At 39.7% G+C, this 22,034-nt stretch overlaps 2 protein-coding genes across 6 annotated transcripts; both read left to right on the top strand.

Annotated features, from left to right (window-relative positions):
* The first annotated feature begins 673 nt into the window (after positions 1–673).
* Positions 674–9,661, top strand: LOC144461746 (E3 ubiquitin-protein ligase TRIM21-like). The gene is made up of 2 exons (XM_078165111.1): positions 674–861; positions 5,888–9,661. The coding sequence occupies exon 2, from the start codon at positions 5,890–5,892 to the stop codon at positions 7,522–7,524; it is 1,635 nt and encodes a 544-aa protein (XP_078021237.1). The 5' UTR covers positions 674–861; positions 5,888–5,889; the 3' UTR covers positions 7,525–9,661.
* A 2,348-nt stretch (positions 9,662–12,009) lies between these two features.
* Positions 12,010–21,505, top strand: LOC117249015 (E3 ubiquitin-protein ligase TRIM21-like). 5 transcript variants are annotated; one of them, XM_033614318.2, is made up of 4 exons: positions 12,010–12,075; positions 17,543–17,690; positions 18,410–18,437; positions 19,013–21,505. In XM_033614318.2, the coding sequence occupies exons 2-4, from the start codon at positions 17,688–17,690 to the stop codon at positions 20,593–20,595; spliced, it is 1,614 nt and encodes a 537-aa protein (XP_033470209.2). In that variant the 5' UTR covers positions 12,010–12,075; positions 17,543–17,687; the 3' UTR covers positions 20,596–21,505. The 5 variants fall into 5 exon arrangements, with proteins under 5 accessions (XP_033470209.2, XP_033470205.2, XP_033470208.2 ...); XM_033614314.2 differs by having other exon boundaries at positions 18,953–21,505; XM_033614317.2 differs by lacking the exons at positions 17,543–17,690; positions 18,410–18,437 and having other exon boundaries at positions 12,026–12,075; positions 18,953–21,505.
* Positions 21,506–22,034: the final 529 nt, after the last annotated feature.

Here is a 22,034-nt window from a genome sequence, read left to right as displayed (position 1 = left end):
TGAGATAATAACGCTCTGTTAAAATCTCCAAATGTGGAGGAGGCCAAAAAAGTCACTGGATAAACTGTCTCATGGTGCGCATGCGTACGCCAAGTGCACATACACATACTCACAGATAGTGAAGTTATGTTGGGACAGCAGGCAGGAACAGTTGTTACACACTGACAGTATCAAAACCTCGTACAAATAAGAGAGCCTGAGCATATAAAGCTAGCAGCGCTTGTATCAACTCTCACAGTGGTGACTGTGTGTGTGTAATGGCCCTCGTTCATACTGAATAAGTTATTAAAAACCTAACAGATGTGTATCACGCAGATAGAACTGAATAAAACAACACCTCTGAGGAGAGCTGCGGGGCAGGAGGACAGAGCTGTGGTAGTGTGGGCACGATTATCAGCCGACGGGTCCTCCATCGCTGTGACATATGTATCATCATATTTAAAAACAGATGTAAGTTCTCAACACCTAGAAAAATATAAGTATTATTTAAAAAATAAAAGTCAAGTCCTTTTAAGACATCTGTCTCAAGTCAAAGTAAGGCGAGTCTTTCACTGGTATCAGCCAAGCAAGTCTCAAGTCCTCAAATCTGCAATTCGAGTTGGACTCAAGTCAAGTCATGTGACTCGAGTCCCCCACCTGTGGAAAGAGATAACCAAAGATAAAACCAACTGACATGCATGAAGAGGCGGAGCAACACTGTGAAGAGGGGAGTGTTTCACAGTTACGTCTTTTAGGCTACAGTCAATGAACCTGAAAGTAACTCAGAACAACAACACTGCTGCAGTCCACACAAGTCTCTCTGTGTCTCTCAACAAACAACTTCAGGTCAACAGTAGCCTACAGCGGAGCCTCTAAATTCAAGTGAGTACAGCTGACAATATTTATTGTTGTTGTTATTTTTGTAATGGTAAAAACAGGTATCAAGAGAAGAATGACTACTCACACTGGGACAACTATACCAAGAAGTCTGACATGCTGCTTTTTGTGAGGCCTCCTTCATTGATTGTCTTCTAGACACAGTAGAATATTTATGTCTCACTTACTGGTATTAAAAGGTGACCTGTGGATGGGCTGCCTGCCTCTCTTGACACTCAAGTTGTCTGTTATGGTTTGACAGGTGATCTTCGGTCTCTTTCAAGACAGTGCAGGCTACAATAATACTGAATATTTGCCCTGTCAAATGTTTCAATATGATTATTTTTTTCATTGTGTTAGGTAAGGGGTTAATGTATGTTATTTCTTGGAAAAAACAAAAGATAAAGATAATTTATTACTAGAAAACACATTTATTTTCTCAAGATAACAGGAAAATTATGAAAAATACGAAAATGAATGACTGGTTCATTTGATTGCAATGACTTAAGCCTTTAAAATCACTTTCATGACTGTCAGGGAGGATTCATAACTGAACAACTCTCAAGGCATGTAGTTTTGTTTGTTGCATTTGCATCATCAGAGCACAATCTTTTTTTAAGTAGTGTAATAAATCTTGTCATTGATGTGAGATGTAGAGAGCCCACACACAGAATGTTTCTAGGAAACCCAGGAGTAACAGAAAATAATCTTCATAAGCAGAAATTCATGCAGCCAACAGTCTTGTGCACAGCTACAACAGACACAGACTGAGCCCTACTCTCCCCTTCAAATGTAAGGGCTCACGCCAATCTTGACCACCCTGCAGCAATTACACCCTTTAGGACACTGCAGCAGGACACGGCACTGCAACTCACACCACAAACACATCCCCCTCACTGCCTAACACGTAATGTTGCACCTTGGGTTGAAGTGGTACGAGATTTTCATGGTACGATAACCGTTGTGGTTTCACAGTATCATGGTATTACAGAATTACTATTATCAGTCAGAATGACCCTTAAACAAATGAAGACTGAAGGGTTATTTTGGGGTAAACAAGGCTTTATTACTATAATTGAAACTTCAAATGCGTTTGGTAACACTCTCTATAAAGACCACATCTATAATGCATTATAAGGGCATTCATAGTGAATTAATGCATTTATAATGCTCTATGACTGCACTTATAAACACACATAATGCTTCCCAAAACATAGTCGTAAAACATAGCTGTGACTTAAAATGAATTATAACTCCCAAGTGTCACAGGGGTGGATGCTCTTGTCTAGTTATAAACTAAAGGTTGACTGATCAGGCTTATAATGCATTATGGATACCTATACTACACACCTCAACAATCAACTGTAGTGAGGACTCATAGTATGTTATAATAGCTTATGTAAGTTATCATTGTGTGTGTTAAGTAAAGTGAAGTGCATATTGATGCATCTATAATAATGTTTGCTTCATCATAACGTTTCATAGTTGGTGCTCAGTAAAGTGTGATGAATTTTCATGTATTTAAAGAATCTAAGCTGCATAATGAGTGATTAATGTCTATCATACACTAGAATACTTTGAAAATACTTTAAAAAGTCTCAAGTCTGACAACATCTCATATCTAAAGACAATGTGTCATGGGTCAGAGAGTTTTTAGTCACAGAATAAGATTTTGTAAAGACTGGGGATCTTGCAAGGTCACTATCTGCAAGACTATTAGCTACCAGAAGGGGAAAAAAAGTGGGCAGAAATTGTTGCTACCCCTGAAATCCCGGGAACAGCCCATTTGTTCTGACAGCCCATTGGTCCGACCATATTAAACCCATTGTTCCGAAGTCCGTACCGAAATCATCATGATGCCCTGTGGTTAAGGTCTGGTTAGGTTTAGGCACAAAAACCACTTGGTTAGGGTTAGGAAAAGATCATGGTGTGGGTTAAAATGAAAAAGAAAGTGACAAACACATAAGCTGTGAGCCTGCTTCACCTCAAGCCTTTCCCAGCTGACCCAGAGCCAGTCACAGCGCACCATCAAGGTAGAAATACGCCCGCCGGGAGCCATTCAGCACCGCAGACCGTCGGACTGATGGCATATCGGAGCAATGTGCTAGAATCATAACCCAGTCGATATTATTTTTTACACAAGTATGTTCCACCTGGCAGAGCTGTGAAGTGGAAGGAGTGCCTTTCTGACATGTTCTCACATTTGTGCAATGATAGAGTGGAGAAGGAAAGGAATGGAAAGAAACTGCAGCAGCTCCTGAAATCCCTTGTAAGTATGTTATATGCTATAGCTAGCTAGTTAACCACTGTAGGGGAACTGCCCATTGGTTTGACAGCCCATTGGTTCGACATCCCATTGTTCCGACCATATTAAACTCATTGTTCCGATGTCCGTTCCGAAATCATCATGATGCCCTGTGGTTAAGGTCTGGTTAGGTTTAGGCACAAAAACCACTGGGTTAGGGTCAGGAAAAGATCATGGTGTGGGTTAAAATGAAAAAGAAAGTGACAAACATATAAGCCGTGAGCCTGCTCCGCCTCAAACTGCTCGCGGCGCACCATACGCCCGCCGCGAGCCGTTCAGCACCGCGGACAGTCGGACTAATGGGATGTTGAACCAATGGGCTGTCGAACCAGTGACATGGACCCCACTGTAGGGGCTACTCGCAAGCTGATGTTAGCAACTACAATATTTACTATTAGCCTATGAGCTAACTTTATACATCATGTAACCATTTGTAAGAATGAAGCTAGAAATCTTCAGCTGAGATGTAGTTAACTTGTGGCTGATTGTAAACATTCCAGTAGCTAACATTAGCTTACAAGGAGCGTTGTTTGAAATGGGGAAAGTAATTAGCTAGCTAGCTAGCTAGCTGTAGCATAAAATATACTTCATGGCATATTTGAAGGCTGCAGCAATTTCTGTCCACTTTTTTTTCTTTTTTTTTAAAGCTACTAATTTTGCAAATAAAGATTTTACAAGATACTCCATTTTTGCAAAATCTGATTATGTTAGAAAAAGCTCTCTGACTCATGAAACATTGTATTTAGGTGTGAGACAGTGTCAGACTTTTCAAAGTCCTTTTTTTCCCAGTCTTCTGGTGTATGGGAGGTATTGTAGTGTAAGATTTAATCTCTAATCAGGTAAAGATGATGTACTGCATAAGTTGATTAAAAGTAAAAGTCATATAACCATGTTTTATGTATAAGGTCCTATAAAACTGTTTGTTATGCATCTATGTGTGATAAAACAATGTTATACCAGTTTATGTATTCACAACACAAGGTTATGTATTCACACTGAAGAGCACACATATTACCACACTATGCATTGTTCAATAATAGCACACACACACTCTTTAATGTTTGTATTGCATGACACACACTCAAAGCATGACACACACTCGAAAGCTCACATTGCATGAAAGCACAGGGGACTGTATAGAGAAAGTCCCCAGGTTTCATATATTTTTAAAAAATAAAGTGAAACCAGGCTCGAATCTAATGGTGGGAGAATTTGGGGACTTCCAGGCCCAGAGGTCATGTTTGGACAGGGTCTGCCACCAGTAGATTTGGGTTCAGATGGGAAGGATTAAAGGAAAAAGGGTGGAGATTCTCTCGAATCTTCACCAGCATAAAAGGGAGAACGCAGAGAGCGACACTTCAGTCGTGCTCCGGAGCCTGACTCAATGAGTTCTTTGTGTTGTTGCTTGTGAACACATTAAACTCGATTGCACCTGATTCTACTCGACTCCAGTGTTTCTCTTAAGTGTCAGCCAGCTGAACCTAAGGTACTAATTCAACTCAGAGGACGATTTGCAGGAGAAGTAGAAGACAAGGTCGGGAGCCATCTGGCCCACTTCCAGGCCCTGATTTTAGCTTCTACAGTATTAATCACTTATGGTGCAGCATTTGCAGGAGCACCGCAGCATTTATCTAGGCCGCTTTAACTGATTCCCCCACCGGGGTACTCTGGCTCTCAGCGGCTTCTTAACATCAATAACACTAAACATTTAATCACAAGCAACAAAAACAAAAACAGACAACTCCAAATGAATAAGTCAGTTTAAAACAGCTTAAGTTGCCCATAGTGCAAGACCCTCCCGTGGGGTCTGAGCATTGGCATTGTTGCAGTTTTAATCAGTTTCAGTCAGTACGGTGTGGGGACAACCGCCAGTCCAGCACAGTAAGGCTTCTCCAGAGGCAGCAGGAAAGCCTCGTCACAGGCTTGATAGTGAACAAAAGCACTCATATCCCCACTTACGCTCCCTTCGCCCTTCGTCACACAGGAACAGTATGAGTGAAAAATACGTCTGGTTCGGCCAGGCTTTTGCTCCATAACATTCATTAAGCACTTGGCTCCCCAGAGACACCTGTGCCCCCACAGGTGCAATCATTTTCTCTCTTCATTTCATGTGCAATCACTCACTCCACTCTCTTTCGCCTCCCTCCTCAATACACACACATATATCTCACTACAGTAACCAGAGATGAAAGGTTGACCAAGTAACATCTCTCTGCTTCAGCCAGCAGCTGCTCAAATAAAGCCTGTGAAGTTGTAGCTTTTCTTCTGCTTAAATGACAAGGACTAATATGAATGTAACTTCTACTCAATGAAATTTCTGCCTGTGTTAGACCTTGACTGAATGACTGTCTGATACATTGATCAATAATGGGTACGCCTTGATTGGTTATTTCCGGTCAAGTTGCTACAGTTGTCAAGATGTCATCTATGCATGCTGGCATAGCACTCCTGATCTCTGGTAAACATGATAACATAATAAGAGCAAACAATTAACCAAACAAACAAAATGTTTTCTAGTAATAACAGGTTTATATTCTGGTCATCTTGAGATAAGCTTGTTTTCTTTGAATAAAATACAAATGACATAACTGCAAGCACAGCCTCTCTCGACTTCCATACTGTAGTCATTTGCAACAGAACTACTTGACTCAACATGACATTTGCTGATATTTTAATACTGTCTGTTATTTAATTGTTTGTATTTCACACTGTCACTTTTATTGTTAGACATGGCAGCAGCCAGCAGTCTCCTCTCTGAAGATCAGTTTCTGTGCTCCATCTGTCTGGATGTGTTCACTGATCCAGTCACCATACCATGTGGACACAACTTCTGCAAGACCTGCATCACACATCACTGGAATATTAATGACCAGACTCAGTGTCCTGTATGTAAAAAACAGATTGATAGAAGACCTGAACTGCATGTCAACACTTTTATATCTGAGATGGCTGCTCGATTCAGACAGTCAGTTAAAATAAAAGCCAGCAGCAGCTCACAGCAGCACCGAGCAGACACAGGAGAAGTTCTCTGTGACGTCTGCACTGAAACCAAGATGAAGGCCCTGAAGTCCTGCCTGGTGTGTCTGGCCTCCTACTGTGAGACTCACCTGGAGCCTCACCAGAGAGTCACAGGCCTGAAAATACATACGCTGATTGATCCTGTGGAGAACCTGGAGAGCAGGGTGTGTAAGAAGCATGAGAGACCTCTGGAGCTGTTCTGCAAGACTGACCAGATGTGTGTGTGTCAGTTCTGCACTGAGTCAAGTCACAAGCTTCATCAAATTGTTCCTCTGATAGAAGAATATGAAGGAAAGAAAGCTAAACTTGGAAAGATAGAGGCCGATGTTCAGCAGATGATCCAGGAGAGACAACTGAAGATTCAAGAGCTTAAGCAATCAGTGGAGCTCAGCAAGGAAACTGCAGACAGAGTGACTGCAGCCAGTGTACAGGTCTTCACTGCTCTGATCCAGTCTGTTGAGGGAAGTCTGGTGGAGCTCATTGAGACAATTACAGAGAGGTACAACACAACAGAGAAACATGTTGAAGGATTCATCAAAGAGCTTGAAGAGGAGATCTCTGAGTTGATGAGGAGAAGCACTGAGCTGAAGCAGCTCTCACATACTAAAGACCACCTCCTACTCCTCCAAAGCTTCACATCCTTAATTCCTGCTCAACCCACCAAGGACTGGACAGAGGTCAGAGTTCACTCGTCATATGAGGGGGCTGTGAGGACAGCTGTGTCTCAGCTGGAGGAGACACTCAGTAAAGAGCTTAAGAAGCTGTGTGTTGATGTTGAGGTGAAAAGGGTCCAGCAGTTTGCAGTGGATGTGACTCTTGATCATGAAACAGCAAATCCCCATCTCATCCTGTCTGATGATGGGAAGCAAGTCAGTTATGGTGACATGAAGCAGAATCTTCCTGACAACCCAGAGAGATTTCTTTGTTATTCTGTCCTCGGAAAGCAGAGTTTCTCTTCAGGAAGATTTTACTATGAAGTCCAAGTCAAAGGGAAGACTGCCTGGACTTTAGGAGTGGCCAGAGAGTCTGTCATCAGGAAAGGGCGTATCACACTGACCCCTGAGTATGGCTGTTGGTCGATATGCATGATGAACAACATAGTGTATGCAGTTGCTTCATCACCAGTCCATCTCTCTCTCAAGTCAGAGCCTCAGCAGGTGGGGGTTTTTGTGGATCATGAGGAGGGTCTGGTCTCCTTTTATGACACTGATGCTGCAGCTCTCATCTACTCCTTTACTGACTGTAAATTCACTGAGAAGCTGCGCCCATATTTCAATCCCTGTCATAACAATAATGGTAGAAACTCCACTCCTTTAAAAATTTGTTCCATCAATCAAACTGATTAGATGAATCATAACAGAGTCACTGTCATGTAAATGTCCCAAATCACTTTACTGTTTTATTAAGATTGCTTTGGTTGGTTTTTCATAATAATAATCTGGTTTTAGCACATGGCAGTAGAATAATATCTACATGTTTTTGTTGTTGTTGTTGTTGTTTATTTGTTTTTATAACAATTTTACACAATTTTCTGGTTGAGTATATTTACTGGTTAATAAATGTTTTTGAGCATTTATGCAAATTGAAGATGTTTTACAAATTACTATTTTGTTTAGATGGCAAAATATAATTAAAACAATTCCAGTAAAACTTAGTATTTCAAAAGAAAAATAAAATAACACTTAGTAATTGCGAGTTTAGATTTATGAATTCATTCCATTATTTTAAGCTTCCATATTTGACTTTTTTTAATTACATTCTCTATACTTCTGTGTATTTTTTGTCATAATGATAATCTAGTTTTAGCCAAGCACCAACCTCCAAAGCTGAAAAATTAAGCCAAAACTGCAGTTCATTGAATGGCCAATTGAGGCTGGCTCTAAAACAGAGTAAATGCCTGTCGACCTCCATGTTCAAATGTCCAACGTTATAGCAGAAATAGACATGTTTACAGCCTGGTACAAAAAATGGTTTTGGTCGCTATGGCTCATTAACTTTGTGAAACTTTGTAAAAGGCACAAAGTGTAGCATCACTACAGTCTATGTGTCAGATTCATCCATCTCTCCTCCATACCTTCACCCTCTTGTTCAAATATGGTCACCTGCTCCAAAAAAACAAGATGGCAACAGACAAAATGCCAAACTTGAGGCTTTGAAACAACAGTCCACAAACCAATGGGTGATATCACTGTAGCCATGTCCATTAGTACATACGCAGATCAGCCAAAACATTAAAACCACTGACTGATAAGGTGAATAACACAGATAATTTTGTTACAGTGCAATGCTCTTGTGAGGAACCTTGGCTCCTAACATTCATGTAGATGCCACTTTACACACCCACCCAAACCCCATTACAGACCAATAGCCCCCTGGCATGAGTGGGGGTACTTGGTCTACAACAATGTTTAGATGGGTGGAGTGCGTTAAGGGAAGGGGCATTCACATGAATGCAAGGACCAAAGGTTTTCCCTGCAGAACATTGCATTGTAATGAAATGATCAATGTTATTCACTTCTGTGGTTTTAGACCACTTTGTTTCAAATAATATAAAAAAATGGTGTTGGGGATTTGTGTTCATAATTTATTTTTTCAATTAATTTTACACTATGCTGGTTTAGTTATATATTTTGCTGATTTTTAATTTGGTAACAATGAGCATTTAATTCTGATGTGAAATGTTTTACTTTTTTTCATGTCATTCAATAATATTTGCCAATGAATGAAGAATTTATGTTTTTTTTTCTTTTGAATCTTTACAATAAGAGCAGTATTTTTAAAACTGTTATGAATAAAGAGATGATCCAGGAGACTATAGACTATAACTGGGCCTTTTTTTTATAAACATTTTCTCAGTTAGCTACTTAACAGCTAGAGATTACTGTATTACTGTAAAGTGTCAATGCACTCTCTAAGTCTATTCATCATCAGTGAAAATATTTGAAGAATATTATCTTTTTGATTGTACCTTGTTGTATGACAGAACAATTGTTGCTAGCATATAGAGATAGTTTGTAGTTAAGCACAGCTAGTTTGAATTTTAATTAAGGAGAAATGCCTTTGAAAGTCAAGCAATCACTGTGGGAGTCTGTATAGTCAGCCTTTCTGTTAGTCTGAGAAACTATTTCTGTCTGACATCACAGATTGTAGTCTGAAACCAGTCTGGTATGTTTTTTAATGTTTTGCCTTCTTGCCTGAAAAGACAACGATTTATTAACCAAAATCTAATTCCTTATTAGACATGCTAAATTCTCTGTATGCACTGTTAGGACTGTGATGTGCACGGAACAAAAAAAATTTGTGTATATGTGTGTGTGTGTGTGTGTGTGTGTGTGTGTGTGTGACACTGCCCTTCAGATGATTTTTTTTTCTGATGCTGGGAGCTGGCTTTGAATGCATCACAGATGGTGACATATGCCCTTTCAAATCAATTTTCAATTCCACAGTCACACATCTACAATAAAAAATGACATTGAACTAATATGATGATGGTTAAAGCTGTTATGATACCTCTGACATGACATGGGTCTCAGTTTTCAGCATCTCATCTCTCATTGTGTGTTTGTCTTGTGTTTTCTCTACAGTGTAGATCTGCATTTCTAACCATTAAACAGGACTATTGACTCAAATGTGACATTTCAGGTGGAAATTAGTCTTACTTTGTAATTTCAATGTGAAATGAAATCAGTTCATCTTTTGGTAAAGTCACCATAATAATTTACAAACCTGAAAGAGACAAAGGTGGTGGCAAGTTTCAAGTCACTGTGGTGAAAATCAAGCCAGTTGAGTCCTTTCTATAAGTTGAGTCAAGTCATTGCTCAGGTCAAGCAAGTCACAAGTCAAGTTATACTCACAAACTCAGAAAATGTTCAGGTACAACTGGAACTATGAATCTGTTATTGACCTGACAGAAAATAAATTTGCGTTGTTTTGTAATGCAAAAACATTTCATGGCTCCAGCTTCACAAATGTGAGGATTTTTTTGCTGCTTTTTTAAAAAATATTCTATAATTGGTTTTAATGTTGAGGTTTGAACTGTTGGTGGACAAAACAAACATTATGAATGTGTCACTTTGGGCTCTGGGTAAGTGTGAAGCTATCTCTCACTATTTCCAGAATTTTTACAAACCAAACAATCAATCGATTAATGGAGAAAATAATCACCAGATAAACCCATAAAAAAAGAATCATTACTTATTGGTTCAAAATGAGCTCCACCTCAACCAACTACAACAGTAAAATCTTGCTTTTACATTAATGCGTGTGTCATAATAATCTAATGAGATCATATATAGTAGCAGACTACAACAGTCACAGGGGACATTTTACAGTACTTTTACTTGTAATACTTTAAGTACATTTTACTGATCATACTCACATACTTTTACTTAAATATCATATTAAATGCAGGACTTTGACTTAACAGAGTATTTATACAGTGTGGTATTAGTTACTTTTACAAGAGTAAAGGATCTAAATGCTTCCTCTCTTACTCCAAGCCCTGTGGTCAGGGTGAAAGACTCCACTCAATAACATACCTGCTGCAGTCAGAGAGCAGGTGAGATAATAACACACTATTAATAATCCCCAAAGGCGAGCTGAGCAGGAATGGGAGGCCAAAAAAAAAGTCTCTGGAGATACTACCTCATGGCACTTGGATGCATGCACACACACACTCACAGATAGTGAAGTTATGTTGGGACAGCAGACAGGGACAGTCATTACAAACATACTGCCATTCATCTGAGGAGGGCTGTGGGCAGGGGGACAGAGCTGTGGTAGTGTGAGCACGAATATCCGTGCGTCATCATATTTAAAAGCAAAACGAAACTTCTCAACATCTAGAAAAATGCAAGTATTTATGGGGTGCCATTTGTAAAGTGGCTCACACTGAAATTAACAGCAACATTTGCCACATTTAGCTTCAAACAACACTTAAATAAGTGGTGTGAATTTTTTAAGGTCACTTTTTATCACATTTACAGCAATATTTGAAATATGTTAAAATAATGTCACAGTTAAATCTAAATAATAAATGTTAAACTTAAATGTTAAATCTAAATCAAAATGTTAAATCTAAATCTAAATGTTGAATCTAAATCTAAATGTTAAATATAAATGTTGAATATAAATATAAATGTTAAATCTACGTGTTAAATGTTACATCTAAACATGCTTGGTGAAACTAAATATTTAGCTAATATGCAAATGCACACTGTAGTGTGTACCAAAATAAAAGCCCGGGTGGTCAGACTGTGTTTATAGCATCAAATAACGAATTAAAACCAAACATATATCAGCATGATAAGAACTACCTATAATGACAGAAATCATGTTTGGAGAAATTCTATTTGACGTGTACTTTGAGTTTTAGTGTCATTTAACATTTAGATATGGATTTAACATTTAATATTTAGATTTAACATTTAATATTTAGATGTGACATTATATTTAACATATTTAATATATTGCTGTAAATGTAATGACTTTAAAAAATTCACACCACTTTTTTAAACATTGTTTGAAGCTAAATGTGGCAGAATCTTGCTGTTAATTTCAGTGTTAGCCACTTTACAAACAGCACCCCATAAGTTTTACATGTTTTTTTTTAAATCAAGTCCTTTTTAGTCATCCATGTCAAGTCAAAGTCAAGTTGAGTCTTTCATTGGTATCAGTCAAGCAAGTCTCAGGTCCTTAAATTTGCAACTCTAGTTGGACTCATGTCCCCCATCTGTGGAAAGAGATAACCAAAGAAAAAACCAGCTGACCTGCATGAGGAGGTGGAGCAACGCTGTAAAGAGAGGAGTGTTTCATAGTCAGTGACAGTTTCACTCTTTGTCTCTCTCAGCAAACAACTTCAGGTCAACAGTCGCCTACAGTGGAGCCTCTAAATTCAAGTAAGTACAGCTGAGAGAAGAAGGAATACTCTCACAGGGACAACTATACCAAGAAGTCTGACATGCTGCTTTTTGTGAGGCCTCCTTCATTGGTTGTCTTCTAAGACACAGTAGGATATTTATGTCTCACTTGCTGGTATTAAAAGGTGAGCTGTAGATGGGCTGTCTACCTCTCTTGACACTCAAGTTATCTGTTATGGGTTGACAGGTGATCTGTGGTCTCTTTCAAGACAATGCAGGCTACAATACTGAATTACTGCCTGGTTAAATGTTTTAGATGCTGAAAGCGGATGTGCTTGCAATTATTTTTGTGTAATCTCAAAATCACAAGTTGTTTTTTAATCTCAAGATAACAAAGCTTGTTTTCTTGTTGTAAGGGGTTGATTTATGTCTTCATGAACAAAACTAAAGGCTGGTTTCTCGAGATAACTATTATTGAGTATAAGTTAGGGGAGTGGATGTTCTCTCTTATGTTTACTGTTTCAGGAATGATGTAATTCAAGTTCTGCATCTTAGTCAACCTGGTTTGACTACTGTAGCAATCTACAGAGTGTGTGTGTGTGTGTGTGTGTGTGTGTGTGTGTGTGTGTGTGTGTGTGTGTGTGTGTGGCCAGAGAGGGGGAGGAGTTTAAAGTGTCACTCCCATTTAGAATCAGATGAAGTTTTTTCCTGATGTCGGGAGCTGGCTTTGAACGCATCACAGATGGTGACATGTGCTCTTTCAAATTAACTTCCGATTTCACAGCCACACATTTGTAATAAAAACTATATTGAACTAATATGATGATGGATAAAGCTGTTATGATACCTCTATGAGAACATGACTTGAGTCTTGCAGTTTACAAGATCTCAAGATCACAAGATCACAAAAATGAATAACTAGTTGGATCATACTGATTTCAGCCTTTAAGACCACTGCCATAACTGTCTGGGTGGATTCATAACTGAACAACTGTCAAGGTGTGTAGTTTTGTTTGCTGAAATATTAGAGCACAATCTTGTTTTCTAATTTTGTCATAAACCTTGTCATTGATGTGAGATGTAGAGAGCCTGCACACAGGATGTTTCTACTGTGCACCCATTAAATGAGGAGGAAACCCAGGAGTAACAGAAAATAATCTTCATTAGCACAAATTCAAGCAGCCTTGCACACACGTACAGCAGACACAGACTGAGCCCTACTCTCTCCTTCAAATGTATGGGCTCACGCCAATCTTGACCACCCTGCAGCATTTACACCCTTTAGGACACTGCAACAGGACACTGCACTGCTGCTCACACCAAAAACACATCCCCCTCAGCGCACAACATGCAATACTGCACTTAGGGTTGAAGTGGTACGAGATTTTCATGGTACGATAACCGTTGCAGTTTCATGGTGTCATGGTATTATCATTATTATCAGTCAGATGAATGACCCTTAAAGAATTAAAAACTGAAGGGTCATTTTGAGGTAAACAAATGTTTTATAACTAATTGAAACTTCAAGCCATTTTTGGTAACAGTTTCTGTGAAGACCACATCTATAATGCATTATAATGGCATTCATAGTGAATTAATGCATTTATAATGCTCTATGACTGCACCCATAAACACACCTAATGCTTCTTGATGCACTCTATTAATAGTCATAAAACATTAGAGATGTGACTTATAATTGATTATAAGTGCCAAGTATCTTATAGATGCTCTTGACTAGTTATAAACTAAAGGCTGACTGATGGGGCTTATGATGCATTATGAGTACCTATAGGCCTACTTGCCTATACACATCTCAACAATCAACTGTCATCAACTAATAGTATGTTACAATAGTCCATGTATCATAAGTTATCATTGTATGCGTTGAAGTGATGCATCTATATGCTTCATCATAACGTTTCATAACCTTTCCCCGTCCGACTTCATTTTCAACCTACAATTGCTCATTATAAAATAAACTCAGCAACATACCTTGAAATATCTATTTAGGGCTGAGAATGTGTTACTGATTTACCGTACTTCCTCTAAATCATATAAAATAAATGAACGCTACAAGTTATTTCTTTTACCACTTCATTATATTATTATTACTGAAGGCTGCTGCTAAATTCTGCATCATGTTTTGCTCAGAACAATATTTAAGAAATCAGAAGTTAAAAAACATGTAAACAGCGTCGTTAATGCAGAGGAGCGGAGGATTAGCTGGGAAACATGGTGCCATAGGATTGTTCTGACCTCTCACTGTTCAGACCTCTCATTAATCCGTCGTCCTGTTGTTCGGATATGTGATTATACTAGGCTATACTGTATTTGTGTACCATAGAGGATCAGCAACGCAACAAAAGTAGGTTACTGGTCGAGATACAAGTGTCATAGAGAGGAGAGAATGAAACACCATAACCTCCTGCTATTGACTCTGGTGTCCGGGTTGTGTGGGTAGCTTTCCGCAGTGCTGAACGGCTCCCGGCGGGCGTATTTCTGCCTTGATGGTGCGCCGTCACCGGCTCTGGGTCAGCTGGGAAAGGCTTGTGTGTTTGCCACTTTCTTTTTCATTTTAACCCACACCATGATCTTTTCCTAACCCTAACCAAGTGGTTTTTGTGCCTAAACCTAACCAGACCTTAACCACAGGGCATCATGATGATTTCGGAACAACGGGACTTCGGAACAATGGGTTTAATATGGTCGGAACAATGGGATGTCGGACCAATGGGCTGTCGGCCCAATGGGCAGACCCCGGAAAGATCACATTTATTCACTTTACATGGAGCTACAGTTAATACTGAATTAAGTTAAATGTTTGCTGAATGTGTTTGTATCTCTTAATAAGTTATAAGAAATCAGAAATTATCTTTAGAAGGAGCAGATGTTTACCTTAAGCTACCTCCGGCCATGTTAAAGTCAACAATATTTTAATGTCACAAGGCAAGCTAATTGCTAGTGTGCTAGGTTATAAAGGAAAAAAACTTTAACTTAAAATTTTGAAATCCCTTGTAAGCAGTGGTCGAATTGTTAATTTTTAACAAGGGGGATGCAATGTAACTTTGATTTTTTTTGCATGCACACATCATCAAATATGACAGCACAGATGTGCAAAATTAATCAAGATGAAGAAAAATGGCATGACCTATACCTGCTGCCTTTAAAAACACAAATAATGCAGTAGTATTGCTATTGCAATACAGACAAAAAACATTTTAGATTATTCATAAGAGTAGCTCTGAAATAGCTGTGAAAATTAATCTTAGAGTCACTCTTATCCTATAGACATTTCCTTAGCCAGTTATAATTTCTCCTAATCTGTGAAGCCTTGGGCTGATAATTGGTGCTGCTGTCAGGTCACTGTCCTGATACCTGCCTGGTTTCTCCCTGTCCCTCTTCTATCTATTGCAATAATATAGATAACAAATGTGCAAAGCAAAATTTAGAAATAGAATTAAGAATAGTAGTGGTGACATAGCTGTAGAAATTAATCGCACGGTCACTTTAATGCTATAGATATTTTCTCTCAGCCAGTTATAATCTCTCCTCACCTATGAGAACCCTGCATGATCATCCTTGCTGGCCTCTGGTCCACTGTCTCCTTCCTGACCCTGCTCTTTATATTGTGGCAGTAAAGATTAAAAAAATATGTGCAAAGCAATAGTGAGCACAAGTTCTTATTAAGGAGGAGTGGGTTTATTCCTAGCATGAAACTAGCTAGCAAGCGATTTAACATAGGTAACAATAACATTAGTGTTCTTGTTAACTAGCTTAACTTGATATATTGGCATATTAATTAGTCATCATTTAGCTAACATTATCTACATGCAACAGCATCACTCAGCTTACACAGGTTGTTTGGAAGAAACTGTGCAAGGTTTTTTGCTTCTTGCTGGCTGCTTTGCTGAACATAGTTAACACTCATCAGCACTGCCCAGCAGCACACGTCTTGTCTGTGTGGACTGACTCTGATCACAACATGACAGCGTGTGTATGCACCTTCTCATGGTGCGTTTAAAGACGGCTCAGAAAAACACGTTACCACATGTTAAAAACGAATTGGACGGTGGTAACGGCTGTAAAAAGTGCAGGGGGCGGAGGGCACAGATACGGGAAGTGCGGTGGACATGTCCCCTGCACCCCCCCCCTCAAATTACGTCCGTGCCTGCACACACAGATTCTAGATTAACAAAGGGGATGCTTTTTGGTCAATTTTCTAACAAAGGGGGTGGCATCCCCCCTCAGCCCCCCTCAATTCGACCACTGCTTGTAAGTATGTTATATGCTTTAGCTAGCTAACTAACCACTGTATGGGCTACTTAACTGATGTTTGCTACTAAAATTAGTAATATTAGCGTACGAGCTAACTTTATACATCATATAACCATTTGTATAATTGAAGCTAGAAATCTTCAGATGAGATTGTACGTTAGCTTGTGGCTTATTGCAAACATTCCAGTCACTAACGTTAGCTTACAAAAAGCAATGTTTGAGATGGGGAAAGCTGTTAGCTAGCTATAGCATAAAGCATATGTAGCCGGAGGTTGTCTCCCTCCTTGCCACTATTCGGCACTGTGTTTGCTTTCCAACCACCGTGATTGCGGGGCGGGGCCATGCGCACCGTTATATTCAGGCGTGAGGCCGCGCCCCGTCCTCTCTTCCGCTCCTCGCTTGCTCCCGTGGTGGCTGTGGCATGGCGTGTCAGCGTTGTTTGGCGTGCAGCGTTTGTTTGGTGCAGCCGTCCCGTGTTTGGGACCGCCGTCGAGGCACACAAATCTTCTCTACCCCACGCAGCTGACTGCTTGGTCCGGGGGAGGCGGGAGTGGCTCGCTGGAGCCTCGCTGTGTTCAGCTACTGGTCCGCTCTGGCCGTGTGTGTTTAAAGCTGCGTCCTGTGAGGCTCGCATTCGCTGGTTGTTTATGTTCGCTGTGCATGCCTGGCACCCCTGTGGCCTGTAACTCTGGCCATCACTGACCATCACTCCTGGAGCTGCGTTGCTGTTTTGGTTTTCATGTTCTAATTCTGTTTTGGTTATTCTGTTTTGGCTTTTCTGGTTTTGGTTCTTTTCTTTCTTTTCTTTTCTCTTCATTTTGGTGTTTGGTTTGCTGTGGGGCGGACTACGCTTTGGCCCGACGCGGCTGGTTGCCGCTTGGACCTACTGACTGAGGTCCCATTGATTTAAGGGCTGTGCTGGGGCCTACATGATTGCCCCTGCCACCAACCATGATCTCTTTATTTTAAACCTGGTGTTAATTTGTTTCATTCGTGTTTCTTTGGTGGTTCTTTTCAATTAACTCAGTAATTTTCTCTTTATCTTTTTGGGTTATTAATTGTGATAAACTGATTTAATTATTCATATTTTCTTGTATTGGATTTCAGTTGGGTTAAATTAGGTTCATTAAATTACGGTTCTTTTGTAATTTTTATTAGTTAGTCCACACCAATTTTTGTTTAGTCCTTGGGCATGTTTTATTAATCCTTGTTTTCTTTTTTTTTTGTTCAGGTGCTGGTGGCTGACGGCGGCAGTTTGACCCCTGGTGGTGGTGCATTCTTCACAAACCCCCTCCCTTTTTTGTTGTGTGTGTGTGTGTGCAGTGTCACGGGTGGTTTATTTTGAGGATCCCTTCTCCCTTTTTGGTTTCTGCCGCATGGTAAGCCTCAGCCCTGACCTTATTCCCCTCCCCTGTCCAAGTGCCTATGTTATATTATGTGTGGTGTGTGACATATTGCTTCTTTTCTTTTGTATAATTTAGTTTAATAAAGTTTGTTTGTTTTTAAAATTACAAACCGTCTCGCCCCAGTGGTTTACGAATCTGTGTGACCTGATCTAGTTAAAATCTTAGTCTAGTATTTCCTGGGGTGCAATTCCCCAGGTGGCGTTGTCGGACACCTGGATCTTGATACTGACATTTAAACACCCCCCCCCCCCCCCCCCCCAACTCGCCACACGTACTTTATGGCAAATTTGAAGGCTGCAACAATCTCTGTGCACTTTTTTCCCCCCTTTTTAAGCTAAAAATCTTGCAAATAAAGTTTTTGCAAGATACTCAGTTTTTGCAAAATCTGATTCTGTAAATAAAAATGTTCTGACTCATGAAACGTTGTCTTTAGGTGTGAGAGGGTGTCAGACTTGAGTCTCTTTTTTCTCCAAAGTATTATGGTTTATGGGAGACATTAATCAATTATGATGCAGCATTTGCAGAAGCACCACAGGATTTATCTAGGCTGCTTTAACTGCTTCCCCAACCAGTGTATTCTGTCTCTCAGCAGCTTTTCAATCACACACAATGAGAACCTCATCACTGGCTGGAGAGCCAATAAAGGCACTCTTATATACCTGTTAACACTCCCTTTGCCCTCCCTCATGCAGGAACCTCCCTCCGAGCTGTCTATCTGGGGTAAGTAGCAGTAAATGATCTGCAAATGGCACCGGTATGAGTGCAAAATATGGCTGGCTGCACTTTTGCCCCATAACATTTACCAGGCGCTCCGCACCCAAGAGGCACCCACACCCTCTCGCTCTGCTCCATTTTACTACCCTCCCACAGGGGCAGTCACCCGATTGCACCTATTCTGATATTTTCAGCTTACATTTGTTGCTGCAGTTGTCATGATACTATCTATGCATGCAGGCGTAACACTCCTGATCTCTGATAACATGAGTAGTAAGAGGAAACAACTTAACAAACAACCTTTTGGTTTCTCGTAATGACAGGTTGATATTCTTGTTATCTTGAGATAAAGCTTGTTTTCTCTAAATAGAATTCAAATTAACTGCAAGCACAGCCATTCTCTGCTTTTGTACTTTAGTGATTTGCAACAGAACTACTTGTCTCAACATGACTTTTGCTGATATTTTAATATTGTCTGTTATTTAATTGTTTGTATTTCACACTTTCACTTTTGTTGTTAGACATGGCAGCAGCCAGCAGTCTCCTCTCTGAAGATCAGTTTCTATGCTCCATCTGTCTAGATGTATTCACTGATCCAGTCACCATACCATGTGGACACAACTTCTGCAAGACCTGCATCACACATCACTGGAATATTAATGACCAGACTAAGTGCCCTGTATGTAAAAAACAGATTGATGGAAGAACTGAACTGCATGTCAACACTTTTATATCTGAGATGGCTGCTCGATTCAGGCAGTCAGTTAAAATAAAAGCCAGCAGCAGCTCACAGCATCACCGAGCAGACACAGGAGAAGTTCTCTGTGACGTCTGCACTGAAACCAAGATGAAGGCCCTGAAGTCCTGCCTGGTGTGTCTGGCCTCCTACTGTGAGACTCACCTGGAGCCTCACCAGAGAGTCACAGGCCTGAAAATACATACGCTGATTGATCCTGTGGAGAACCTGGAGAGCAGGATGTGTAAGAAGCATAATAGACCTCTGGAGCTGTTCTGCAAGACTGACCAGATGTGTGTGTGTCAGTTCTGCACTGAGTCAAGTCACAAGAGACATCATGTCATTTCTCTGAAAGATGAATATGAAGGAAAGAAAGCTAAACTTGGAAAGATAGAGGCTAAAGTTCAGCAGATGATCCAGGAGAGACGACTGAAGATCAAGCAGTTCAAAAAGTCAGTGGAGCTCAGCAAGGAAGATGCAGAGAAACAGACAGCAGCGAGTGTGCAGGTCTTCACTGCTCTGATCCAGTCTGTTGAGAGAAGTCTGGCTGATCTGATTGAGATGATTAAAGAGAGGCATAACACAACAGAGAAACAAGCAGAAGGCTTCATCAGAGAGCTTGAAGAGGAGATCTCTGAGCTGATGAAGAGAAGCTCTGAGCTGGAGCAGCTCTCACGCACTGAAGACCACCTCCTGCTTCTCCAAAGCCTCCTGTCCTTGAATCCATTTCAACCCACCAAGGACTGGACAGAGGTAAGAGTTCACTCATCATGTGAGGGCGCTGTTAGGAGTACTGTGACTCAGCTGGAGGGGACACTCAGTAAAGAGGTTAAAAGGTTGTGTGCCAACCTTGAGGTGAAGAGGGTCCAGCAGTTTGCAGTGGATGTGACTCTTGATCATGAAACAGCAAATCCCCATCTCATCCTGTCTGATGATGGGAAGCAAGTCAGTTATGGTGACATGAAGCAGAATCTTCCCGACAACCCAAAGAGATTTTCTTTATATTCTGTCCTCGGAAAGCAGAGTTTCTCTGTGGGAAGATTTTACTATGAAGTCCAAGTCAAAGGGAAGACTGCCTGGACTTTAGGAGTGGCCAGAGAGTCTGTCAACAGAAAGGACACCTTCATCACTTTGTCCCCAACAAATGGCTACTGGACTGTATGCATGAGTAAAAGAAATCAGTATGAAGCCTGTGCTGGCCCTTCAATCCATCTCTCTCTCAAGTCAAAGCCTCAGAGGGTGGGGGTGTTTGTGGATTATGCAGAGGGTCTGGTCTCCTTTTATGACATTGATGCTGCAGCTCTCATCTACTCCTTTACTGGCTGTAAGTTCACTGAGAAGCTCTACCCATATTTCAATCCATGGCATAATAGTGATGGTAAAAACGCCACTCCCTTAACTATTTGTTCCAGTTATCACAGTGATTAGACTAATCAGAGTCACTGTCATGTAAATGAACTAAATCACCTCACAGGTGTTTGAGTTTCCTGTGTTTTTTTGGGGGGTTTTCTTTTTGTCTTTTTTATGTTTCTCATTACTGCAGAAATAAAACAGTTTGCACATCTACATATCTGTCATTTCAGTGGGTTTTGCAACCATTAAAAAAAACAAAATCTGAAGTAAACACTGAATTTATTTACAATGTAAATTTTAGACTGTAAAACTCTTCAGATGTACTACAAAATACCTAAAGAGAACATTTGTCCATCAAGGGTTAGTGCACTGTTGGTTCTGCTCCACTGGGAGGTGCCAGAGAAATACTCAAGATCCTTGGTGGAGCCTGTGTGGCGTCACTGGTTTACTCTCTGAGGGTCTGGGAGCTGTAAAATCAGTCTCCAGAGAGTTTAAAATAAAAAAAGTTTCTTAATTTGCACAAAAAATTAATTGGAGACAACTCTTCTCCTGATTTGAAATTGGAAACTCAACATTACATTTTGGGTAACTCAGTTTATTTGGAAGCACAACCAAATTCTGCACTGAATTCCCTGTGTGCCAAAATTACAATAGATATTTATAATACACCACAACAATACAAACATTAAGTATGGATGAATGCACATTGATGTGTTAGTTAACCAAGAAATTGTGAGATCATAAAATGAAACTAATTCTGTGAAACGTTATTCTATTTTTCTGATAATTGGCAATTCATGGCAATTATCCAAAACATTATGAAAAGTGACATTATCAGATTAAAGTGCCTAGGGAGAAAAATGCCACTGTAATTTAAAGTTGAAAAGTTTTGAAAAGGGGCACTGCACAATAAAAACAATGGTAAAATATACATAAAACAGTTACAATAAATCTCAGTGATCATTTTAAATGAATGATGAAATAACACTTTGTCAGTTTATTATTTTATTCCGTTATTTCACAACTTACCTATTTAATTTTGTATTATATTTCCTATATTTGTGTGCTTTTTTCCTTTCATTTGCATAACAATAAACTAATTTTAGCCCACACTGGCTTGTTTAATATCTGAATTTTTGGAGTTGGGGATTTGTTGATCATTATTTCTTAAATCAAGTTAACAATTTGCTGGTTGATTTTTATATTTTATTGATTATTCATTTGGTAGTAATGAGCATTTAATTCTAATGTGAAATGTTTTATGTACTTTTCATGTCATTGAATGATGAATGATGTCACGTCATCAAATTTGTTATGGCTCAGATTCAGTGTTATGTTTTAATTTTGTGTGCTATAAGAGAAAACTTGTCTTGAACTGCTATATAAATAAAAACACAAAGACTTTTTTTGAGCCTGTTTTGATGATAGCCTATAACATTTTCAGTCAGCTACTTAGCTAGCAATACTTGTATTGCTGTAAAGTGTCAACACACTGTAAGTGTATAAAGTCTGTG

Source organism: Epinephelus lanceolatus, chromosome 23 (assembly GCF_041903045.1).
Source record: "Epinephelus lanceolatus isolate andai-2023 chromosome 23, ASM4190304v1, whole genome shotgun sequence".
NCBI classification, from domain to species: domain Eukaryota; kingdom Metazoa; phylum Chordata; class Actinopteri; order Perciformes; family Serranidae; genus Epinephelus; species Epinephelus lanceolatus.
Note: the sequence above shows the minus strand (reverse complement) of the source record. Positions and strands in the feature narration are given on the sequence as shown.